This window comes from Bos taurus, chromosome 10 (assembly GCF_002263795.3).
Source record: "Bos taurus isolate L1 Dominette 01449 registration number 42190680 breed Hereford chromosome 10, ARS-UCD2.0, whole genome shotgun sequence".
Classification (NCBI taxonomy): Eukaryota; Metazoa; Chordata; class Mammalia; order Artiodactyla; family Bovidae; genus Bos; species Bos taurus.
In genome coordinates, this window is record NC_037337.1 from 73,562,292 (window position 1) to 73,573,924 (window position 11,633).

The window sequence follows — 11,633 nt, forward strand, 5'->3', positions numbered from 1 at the left end:
GTAGGTACCATAGATATGAGTCTTGTTTCTGTATTCTTTTAACCAACTTCATTTACTAAATGAAGTCAGAGAAAGACAAATATCATATGATATCACTTATACATGGAATCTAAAAAATGATACAGAGGAACTTAGTTACAAAATATAAATAGACTCACAGACATAGAAAACAAACTTATGGTTATCAAAGGGAGAAGAAGGGGACAGGGATAAATTAAGGATTCATGATTAACGGACATACACACACATATATATAAAACAGAAAAACAACAAGGACCTACTGTATAATACCAGGAACTATATTCAATATCTTCTAATAATCTATAATGGAAAAGAACCTAAAAAAGAACCTATGTATAATAAATCAGGTTGCTATACACGAGCAACTAACATAACATCATATATCAACTGTACTTCAATAAGATAAATTTTAAAAAAGAAATGACCCAAACTTTGTACACATTAAAAAATTAAATAAAAAAAGAAAGTCTTGTCTAAACCAAAGGCCCTATACTGGTTGTTGGTATGATGAAGCCTAAAGTTATAGTCTTTAACAAAAGATTCCTATTCTCATTTTTAAATGAGAAAAATCAGCATCTCTGGCAACTTTGAGCCCATTTCTCTTCTTTACATGCTCCAGTTAGCTGTAGACACACACCTCTCCCTATTGCTGTTTATTTTATGCCAACTTTTCTTCTTTACATGACCTGGTTACTACAGGTGTTTAGTAGGCATTTTGGGTGAGAACTTTTGATCTCAACTAACATTCTAAATGGAAAGTTGCTTTATAATTTAACTGAATTTTTTTCTACCAAGGAACTTTAACTCCCACCTACCTCCCCACTCCCTACACACACACTTAAAATAATGGTATATGTGTTATATATATATATATATATATATATATATATGATTAAGCATATAGACCCTGGCATTCATTCTCATCACCAACTAGATATGTGAACCTGGACAAGTTATATAAGCCATCAGTGTCTCTTCATCTGCAAAACAGAGATAATGATTTTATTTTATTTACATAATAAACTTCTATGTATGCTTAGAGTGCCAGGTACTGTTCTAAGTTTTTATCGACCCTTTTTATCTTCATGATGACCTTATAAAGTAAGCACTGTTATCATTATGCCTTTTATAGATTAAGAATCAATGGCTCAAAGAAGTTAACCATTTGCTCCAAAACACATCCAGGCCATCTGACTTTATGATCTGTGCTCTAGGTCATCCTATCACATGAGGATTAAGTGAGATAGTACATGTCAGCTGCTTGGCTCATTGCCTAGCACATCCTACAGGCTTAGTAAAATGTGATCTTTATTAATGAGGGTGAAAACTGTGTTGCTGTCACTCAGAGACTGTATTAGGGAGAGACAGAGATGGGAGCTATGAGCATGATGGGCATCTTGTGGTTGTACTTCTCCCCTGTAGATTCTGGGGTGATGTGGGCACAGAGAAGAGGAAAGATGCCTCAGGTCAGTCAGGTCCCCTGGACTCATCTGTTTACCTCTGTATGTATATCTGCATCTGTTTACTTCACCTTCTACACATCTTTATGTGTATGTGAGAGACAATGCTCAGTTAGGCAGTAGAGTGACACTTCAGCCTGAGGCTCAGTCACACACAGAGGAGGGCTTATTTTCACTAAGGACTAGGGGGATTGCCACAGAGGTTGGTGGAATGAGAATTGGCAATACTTACCTGTTTTTATGATTTGGAGTATTCTAATTTATCAGTTTCCTTTTTGTCTTATGGTAACAAGCACTCAAAAAGGACATCATTGCTGCTGCTTCTCTGAAATTTTATTTTTTATAAAGGACTAGAGGATGAAATTTATTTTTCTTAAGTACTGTGATTATAGAAGTTGTTGCTGAAATGTTTGACTAATGGTTACTTTTTTCCCTATTGTCTTGAACCAGGGGTGTATTTGGAAAACAGGGTTATCAATGCCAAGGTAAGAAAACATTTTTGAAAGTATATTTAATCTTGTTCCTGTGTTAAGTGATTATACCATAAGAACATTATCAGAACTTGATCAAATTGACATTTATAGAATACTCCATCTAAGAGCAGCAGAATACAGATTCTTCGTAAGTTTCGTAGGAAAATTTACCAACAGAGACCACATTCTAGGCTGTAAAACCAATAATAACAAATATAAAAGAATTGAAATACTAAAAAGTATCTTCTCATACAGCAGTGTAATTAAACTGAAAATCAATAGCATAAAGATAATTAAAACACTTCCAAATATTTGGAGATTAAGCAATATATTCTAAATGGCTAGTGGGTCAAAGAAGACTTAAAAGGAAATTAAAAAAAGATTTTAAACCCAATGAAAATACAGTTTATCAAAGTTTGTGAGAAGCAGTGAAAGCAGTGCTGAGAGGAAAAATTATAGTATTAAGTGTATAGATTACAAAAGAAGAAAGATCTAGAATCGATAATCTAACTTTCCATCTCAGAAAAGAGAGAAACTTAAGCCTAAAATGAGTGGTAGAAAATAAATAATAAAAATAGAGTGGGAAACAGTGAAATTTAAATTAGGGAAACAATAAAGAAAATCCACTAAATCCAAAGCTAGTTCTCTGAAAATATCAATAAAGTTAATAAACCTGTAGCCAAGCTGACTGTGAAGAACACAAATGCCTCAGAATATAAATTTTTTCTATGTGAAGGATTCCCTCATATAAAAAGACCAGTTAGTTCCCTGGGCACTTTCAGTTCGGTTCTCCTGAGAATTCAATCTGATGAAAGCTAGATTTGTTTTAGACTATAGTACTATTTACTGACTTGTCATCTGTCTTTATGTATTTAATCCTGGAAAATTTCATAAGTCTTGAAAGATCTTAAAAATGATGTGTATTTTTAATATTGCTTCATTGCTCTTTAATGGAAATTGGACTGTGTCTACACTCTATCAGTGATCTAAATGAAAATGAAGAAAAAGTTATTTATAAAGTTCTAGCTATTCAAACAATTGATTGAGTCATTCTGCAGCTACTTAGTGAATGCCTACTTTGTTCAAGTCGTCATGCTGGCTGGGAATCCTGAGTACACTGGAGGCCATATGTGGAACACTTTAAATGAGGGAGGCCAGCTATAGGAGATCAGAGGAGGGAGAGAGTTTCAGTCTAGAAGGGAAGTCATGGGGAGTGTGTTTCCATGGAAGAAACATTTTTATACGTTTCGTGTCCTGTTATAAATTTGATTTACTTAAGTGATAGGAAAGGAAGATGTCCTGGGAATTGAGAAGGACGTGGACAGTGTGTGGAGGAGGGTGAAGACTTACCCAGGAAGAGGAGCTAGTCTAGTTTTTAACGGGACAAAATCATCAGAGAAGAAATGTGGCAAGTGAGTCTGGAGTGGGCTTGACAGACCCTGAAACTCATCTGGAAAACTTCAGCTCTGTTCTGACTGATAGTGAGACACGATTGAGTGCTTCAGATCATGGGGCTGAGGATACCAGCATCATACTGTGAGATGATTCCTCTGGAGGTAGGCACAGGAAGGATTAAAGCCAGGAATGATGACATAGGTTCCAGACTTGAGTATGAAGTTTGAGCATGAGCAAAGGCCTGAGTTAGGGTGAGGGTAAAGAATATAGGAAGGATGGGGCTGGGCTTCCCGTGAGCCCAGCGTCTAAATCAGGCCATGTTGGCATGTGCGGCCCTTGTTACTCCACTGAAACTGGCTAGGCTGTCAGCCTCTGATAAATGTATAACTGCTGGATTTAATTCCCTAGTGTGCACCTGTGTTGTCCACAAACGCTGCCATCATCTAATTGTTACAGCCTGCACTTGCCAAAACAATATTAACAAAGTGGATTCAAAGGTAAGACAGCAGTTTGCTGATTGTCTACACATGCTTATGTGTGCACATTCTCTCTCTCCCTCTCTCCCTCCCTCCTCCTTTTTCTCTCCCTCTCCGCCTCTGTATCTCTCTCTTTCTCTCTCTCCCTCTGCCCCTCTTTGCTGCACCCCCCACTTTCCTTCCATATTCCTTGAAGCCAACGATGGTATCAGAATTGAAATGTCTCTCCTTTTTATATTATGGGGTTGTATTTCTGCACTTGCTTAGCTTAACCTGTCCTTAAGATAATTCTATTAGTTGTCATCTGGGTAGAAGCTCTAGGGATCAGTTCTTCTAATTTGAAGAGAGATTTGGAATTGTGAGAAGTTCCCTGAGTTTGGCATTGGATGACTGGTATTTGAGTGTAGAATCCAGCCTCTGCTAGCTATCTTCTCTCTCAGCCTAAATCTTAAAATAGGATCAATACTGCAAGACACAACTGATGTGATAAATATGTTGTTAACTGTAAATTGCACTGCCTAAATAAAGTGACTGTTGGCCCCTTCCAGCCTGTCTAGGAATTTCAGGGAAGATGTTTACTTATACATAAATTCTTGAACTTCACTCTTGCCATTTTGCGTCCAGCTGAGGTGGGTATAACACTCTAAATTCTGAAGGTAGAAGGAGGGTGAAATATGACCAACAGTTAGTGGTAAATTCACAGGTTCACTGAAGAGTCTGGCTCTGAATTGATGGTCCTTTACCGTGTACACCAGGATTGCTACAGAGTACACGTAGAGGCATGTGTTCTTTCTTTTGAGAAAGAGGCCAGAAAGGTTTCAAGAGGAGTAATATTACCCCACTCCTTGTTATGCTTGGCTCTTTGTTATTTCTTTAAATTTGATGTAGCCTATAGAGCATACGCCTAATCTAATTATTTGCTGAAAATAGTATGTGAGATTACACCTGATCCAAGAAGTGATTGTATGTGACATCAAAGCAGAATCTTTGCACTGAGATACCAAAATCCAAAGACAGGCAGAGGCTGGAAGGGAGGAATAAGATCCCCACTTGAATGTCACTTTGGAGTGAATTCCTTAGGTGATTCCATGTCTGCTAGGTACCACCCTCTGCCCTGTCCTCATGATATAATGAATTTGTGGAAGAACTTGTGATGATAGTAAGTGTATGTAGTCTATAAAAGGCTTGTTTAATCCTGAAGTTCAAAGGTTCTTGGAAATGGACATAAGTGTGAGAGGATTGGTAGGGAGAGACACACAGCTTGAATATAAAAGGTGAATTGAAAATTCAAATTTCTTTTAAGCTCCCAAGATGGAGACCAATCTTGTATACCACATGTTTCTGTCCAGTCTTGTTCACTAGAAAACGTGCTCAGTCTGCATTGTCAGGCCTGGGTAATTCATTGCTGCTGAGCAGTAATGACGTACCCATCTCAGGTGTTATAGTAACACCATGAATTTGGTGGGCTCCTGTTAATGGTTTTCGCAGAAGGTGTGGCATTTCAGCTCTCGTCCTCCTGTTTCCTTTTTACAGACTGCTGAGCAGAGGTTTGGAATCAACATCCCACACAAGTTCAGCGTCCACAACTATAAGGTGCCGACGTTCTGCGACCACTGTGGCTCCCTGCTCTGGGGCATAATGCGACAAGGACTTCAGTGTAAAAGTGAGATGCTGGGGTGTGGGGTAGCCGCTTCCTCATGAGAACACCTTGCTGCGAGCTTTCCAAATTCTGCAGTTCAGAATCTGACCTAGAACTGGTGGTTTTAGACCTTTTATAAACAAACATCTCTGTGACTCTAGATTGTCCCTTGTCAGGCATGTACAGAGAGCTGCACTTGATCCACAAATGTCCTAACTACAGCATGTTTACACAGTTGCTAAATTAAATGTCCCATCTCGTTAGCTAGGCTGCTGGCTATCCTCTATTGAGTGCTGAGTACAGGCTAGTCGTTGTGTATTTCAATATGTATGTGAAAGAGGAAAAAATGGCATCTGGTCAGAAATGGACGATAGTAGGAGGTGAGGTGGTCAGCAGAGAAGGTTGGCTTATGAGAAAAGAACTGGCAAGAGAGGTGGTCTGATGACCTCACCAGAAATAAGCAGAAATTGAGTTACAAAGGCATTGCTGGAGCTGCCCTGTGTCTTCTCAAAGAGCTTGATAGAGATCGGAAGGTAGGTGGGATGAAGGACTCTTCAGCTTTGGCCCCATGTGGGCTTGTACTTCAATAGCTATGCCCAAGGGAGCCTGAGTTTTGGGCTTTTGCCTTAGCAAAGGGTCAGGAAATGAGGGTTGATCCCTGTCCCGTTAGGAGTTGAGAGGCTATTGGCCTGGAGTCATCTCTCACTGAGTGTTTCTGAAATAGTCTGGCTGTCGTGGGATGCACTGTCCTCTGCTGAAACACATGTGAAGTTCATGTGACTTAGACACATTCTAAGTCACCATAGGAAGGCAGAGTTCATGTCAATAAAACTGGGTAACTTCCACTGGCTGGACTTACCAAACCTGCTTCTATTACCAACAAGGGGCTAGTCCCTTGTTTTTAAGAAAGGCCAATTCTTTTGTTTCTCCAGAGCCCCATTTGATTATTCTTTTTCCATGTGTGCTTTGTGTGTGTGGGCTTCCCTGGTGGCTTAGAAGGTAAAGAATCCACCTGCAATGCAGGAGACCTGGGTTCCATCCCGGGGTGGGGAAGATCCCCTGGAGGAGAGCATGGCAACCCACTCCAGTATTCTTGGCTGGTGAATCCCCATGGACAGAGGAGCCTGATGGGCTACAGTCCATGGGAGTCACAAGGATTCTTTTTTCATAGATATGTGAAATAAATTCTTTTTCAACCAAAACAGCAGACAGTGCCCTTGTGGCTTTGTTTTAGGCACTGCTTAATCATTAGCTGTGTGGTGTCCCTTTCTAGGGTGAAAGTCACTTTCTGCTCTTGTATGCTCTGTACAGAGCCATGGGTGGGGCTCATCTGCATGGTTCTTGTCCCTGGTGGTGCTAAGGATAGCACACCTACAGAATTCCTATAATTGTTGCTGTTATTGTCACGTGGTGCTTTAGAAAGGCCACTACTGGCTTGTATGTCTCCGTACCAGCCTTCCTGAGAGAGGAGGATGTCCTATGAAGCTAATAAAGCTTAAGCCTCAGAGTCCCTCCCTTGCAAGGCACCTTCCAAGCTCTCTACTTGATGGAGTGTTCTTTTCCTTTTTTAAAATGATTGTGTTATTTATTTTTGACTGTGCTGGGTCTTTGTTGCTATACATGGGCTTTTCTCTAGTCGCAGCGAGCAGGACTACCCTGTAGATGTGGTCCCCGGGCTTCTCGTTGCGGTGGCTTCTCTTGTTGGGGAGAACGGGCTCTAGGGTGTGCGGGCTTCAGGAGCTGCGGCTCCCGGGCTCTAGAGCACAGACTCAATAGTTGTGGCACACCAGCTTGGTTGCCCCACAGCATGTGGGAGCTTCCTGGACCAAGGATCGAACCAGTGTCTCCTACATTGGCAGGCGGATTTCCAACTACTGAGCCACCAGGGAAGCCCCAGAGTGTTCTTTTTCTCAAAGAAGAGAACCCTAAATTGCATAAATTTAGCCCCCACAAAATCTGGATCTGTGCATCCTTCCAAAGATGGGCTGACACACCCCAAACATGTATTATGCTGTTTCATTTCTGCCTCCCCTCTGCAGAACCAGGTCAAGAAACCGTATCAGAACTTTGTGCTGATTAAACCTCAGGTCTTTCATCATCCCAAGTCAGCTTCCTGTGCGCCAGGAGCTTAGCTTGCTTCACTCTGCTCTTCCAACTGCCACTTACTTTGACCTTTAAATCAATTGCTTTTTGTCACCCGTGAAGCCACAGGCTGAAAGCCCTGAGAAAGGCAGCCACACAGGATGCCGCGTTCTGTGCTGTGGGGGCCACCCAAAGACAGTGCTCAGAAGGAAGGCTGTACTTAGAGGTTTTCTCTCAGACTCACGTTTCACTGTTTGAACAGCCATCTATACACGGCTTTGTGATTACTACCTTTTTTGAGAGGCACAAGAAAGAGTATAAAGTCACTTGGCATGTTTCCTTGTTACTTAGTTGACTGAGCTGTCACACTGATGAACATTTTAATCTGTGTTGAATCATGCTGGGAAACCGGTGATGATTGTTAAAATGTAGCATAGTTGAATGTCTTTCATCAAGTCGCAGTGGGAAAAAAAAAAGGTATTTGAAATTTATTCTTCAGTGTGCTAGGCTTTCGGCTTCTGCACAAAACAGAAATAGAGAAAGTCAGGGATTTACTTACACTCTGCTGCTGCTAAGTCGCTTCAGTCGTGTCCGACTCTGTGTGACCCCTTAGATGGCAGCCCACCAGGCTCCCCTGTCAGGGATCATTATTTGAGTCCGTTGAATTTTAAGAGCAGATGGCATTGTTCAGCCTGTGCTGTTGCCCAGCCACAGCCTCTCAGGTCATCACGGTTCTGTTTTACATCTCATGTTGACGTGGCTCTTTTCTGAACATGGATTCCTTTCTCCTCTTCCCTCCAGTATGTAAAATGAATGTACACATTCGATGTCAGGCGAACGTGGCCCCAAACTGCGGGGTAAACGCGGTGGAGCTGGCCAAGACTCTGGCAGGAATGGGCCTCCAACCCGGAAATATTTCTCCAACCTCGGTGAGCCTTTACTGTTTTCCCATATTATAATCTGGACATTGTTCCCAGATGTGGTGAGTCCTCGTGTTGTGTGTGGCGTGATCCAAGTCCTAGTCTCAGCAAATACAGTAAACAGATTTATTGCATTTTTAAAGAGCATTTTCTTCTACAAATAAGGTTCTATATACAGTTATGTAACAACAAATAGTGAGTGTGCAGACATTGCAATAAGCAGAAAAAGGATTTTTTTTTTTTTTGGTAAATCAGCTTCCTGTCATTGTGGTCTGGTGAAAAGCCTGGAATCCAGGGGCCTGGGTTCTGCTCTTGGTGGGGTCCCCAGCTGTACAGCTGGCCAGTAACTTGTGGGCCTCTGCTTCCTCCTCTCTGAAAGCGTTGAACTTGAAGAGCTGACACTCTCCACAGCCCTGGAATCCAGAGTGTGAAGTTTTTGTATGGATCGTGAACTTATCTCTGGTCCAGCCACAGACAGGAGTTCCTTCCTCTCGGCTCTCGGGGGTGGGTGGAGTGGGTCTGTTGCTGTGTGCATTTTGTCTTGCCCCCTCCCTGAGTGACCCATAGCCTCCCCTGGTCTGTTAGAGCTTCAGCCGCATCCTAATGCTGCCTTGCTAGCTGGGGTCTGCCGAGAACTGAGGAATGATCCGTGGCTATGGCTGTGGCTTCTCAAATGTGTAGCTTGATGTCTGGTTCAGGAAAATTCTAGACTGAACTGGCAAATATCTTTGGATACTTAGGAAGGGAAGTGCAATCACTGTGAGGTGCTTGGTTGTCCAAAAAATGTCATCACTAACCACCTCTACCAGGTGGAGGGCCCCATCTGGTAGATCGGGGCCTTGGACTGACATTGTATTTCTTGATTTGAGGAAAAGTACAGTGAATGTGGCTCAGTCGTGTCCAACTCTTTGCAGCCCCCTGGACTCTAGCACACCAGGCACCTCTGTCCATGGGATCTCCCAGGCAAGAATACTGGAGTGGGTTGCCATTCCTTTCTCTGGGGAATCTTCCTGACCCAGGGATTGTCTCCTGCGTTGGGAGGTAGATTCTTTACCATCTGAGCTACCAAGGAAGCCCAGGTGGTGCTAGTGGTAAAGAACCCACCTCCTAACACAGTTGTAAGAGACGCAGGTTCCATTCATGGGTTGGGAATATCCCCTGGAAGAGGACATGGCAACCCACTCCAATATTCTTGCCTGGAGAATCTCATGGACAGAGGAGCCTAACAGGCTACAGCCCTTAGGGTTACACAGAGTCAGACATGACTGAAGTGACTTAGCATGCGTGCACGCAGACTGCTATGCCTGAAGAGTGTCAGGTTAGGGCTTTCAGCCTGCCCCAGAGCTTCTGAAACTCCATGGGAATGAGCTGAGCCATGCGGCACAATCTCCAAGAATGGGCAGTGTCACATGTCATTTGAACCAAGTATCTTTAATGTTCTGACACTTAATTGTGAGAAAACCCAAATTATCTGTTATCTGACAGTTCATCACTAAAGAGTGACGTCTTCAGTCTATCAAAAGAGAAGAATGGGTTAAAAGAAAAAAAAGATTGAGAAACACTGGCTTGAAGTTTTCTGGCCAGGGCCAGCCCAACCAGGGGAAGGATTTATGTGGAGGAAGTGAAATTCAAGCTGGTAAAGTTTTTCTGTCTTGGAAAAATTTATGAGGAGAAACTATGAAAACAATTGGATTTTTAAAAATGATCCATTTTGTGTCTTCAATCACTGTTTCACTTGGTTGAATAAGTACAGTCCTTGCCGTTTCAGGCTGTTGCCCAGCTGTTTATGGCAAACATTGCTTAGAAGTTGCCCCAAATTAGCTGTTTTTTAGTAGGTCAAATGCTCTAAGATGTTAGACTTCTGGTCTCTCGTCTATTCTGGTCTGCTTGTCTTAAATATCCCAAGATGGACATCTGCACTGTCGTCTTGTCTGTAGGTAGCGTCCTCTGCAGGATGGGGCTGGAGAACTCCCTGAAGAGTTCTTCTGGTTCCATCTGGTGAGCTAGGAGCTCTCACTGTATTGGCGGTTAATCTTTCTGGAGGGCAAGTTGACCGTGCATCCGAAGTCTTCAAACTTAAATCCCTGGTTCAAAGAGTTCCCTTTTGGGAAAGTTATCTGAATAGAGGATGCTAATGATGATCTTGCTGATAGTGATGACAATGCAGCTTAGGTTTATTGAATGTGCCAGGCACTGATCTAAGAGCTTTAGGCGCAGTTATTCATTTACTCCTCATAACGAGCCACGTGGCAGCTGTTGTAACTTCTCCTTTGTTAGGAGTGGAAACTGAAGCACAGAGAGGTGGGTGACTGGTCCACGGTCACAGGGTTAGGTTGCAGAGCTGTGATTTGAACCCAGGCAGCCTGCTTGAGAGCCCAGACTCCTTATCACCCTGATATGAAGATTTGCATGCAAGTACAATCACTGAGTGTTATCTATATAGAGAAAAATGGGGATATTCTGTATGTCCAGTATCAGGGGAGTTACTGAATCAATTGTGATATATCCATAAAATGAATTATTGGACAGCTTTTTAAACTGATATTTAAAACTCATGTTCTTGAAGGACATTTAGAACTGTGCATAATATGTTAATAGCATGCAATTAACATATGTTAGTATGATAATAGCATGCAAAATTTTAAATTAAATTAAAATTATGAAACAACAATTTCATTGTCTTTTTAAAAATTAATCAAGCGTAAAGATCGATGTGTGTATATTTATGTTGTTTTTATTTTTTGTTGAAGAGGGCTCATGAGATTATAGGTGTTGTCGATGTTATCCTTCATATATTTGCTCATTGTTCCAATATTTACATTAATTTTCATTTCTCTTCTATAATTTAAAATGTATATTATCACGTTACTTCTTTTGTTCTCATTTTGATTTTCTGAGCAGTTGTGAAATCTGCTACTTGTAGGACTTGGACACCAGATGGCGCTCTTAGAATGTGGTCACCCGTGGAAAGCAAGCAGGTGGCCCAGGCTGAGACAGTGTTTCTGTATACTGCCATTTGAGCACAAACTGAAACTCAGTGGCTTAGATATATTTTTAAATGCTGCTGCTGCTGCTGCTGCTAAGTCGCTTCAGTCATGTCCGACTCTGTGCGACCCCATAGACGGCGGCCCACCAGGCTCCCCCTTCCCTGGGATTCTCCAGGCAAG

At 41.9% G+C, this 11,633-nt stretch overlaps 1 protein-coding gene across 2 annotated transcripts in view; it reads left to right on the plus strand.

Moving 5' to 3' along the window:
• PRKCH (protein kinase C eta) overlaps positions 1-11,633 on the plus strand; it is a 232,007-nt gene that overhangs the window by 125,601 nt on the left and 94,773 nt on the right. For both annotated transcript variants that reach the window (NM_001076863.1, XM_010809464.4), the window contains 4 exon segments: positions 1,932-1,966; positions 3,758-3,846; positions 5,359-5,488; positions 8,348-8,475. In NM_001076863.1, coding sequence (NP_001070331.1) covers positions 1,932-1,966; positions 3,758-3,846; positions 5,359-5,488; positions 8,348-8,475 — 382 coding nt within the window.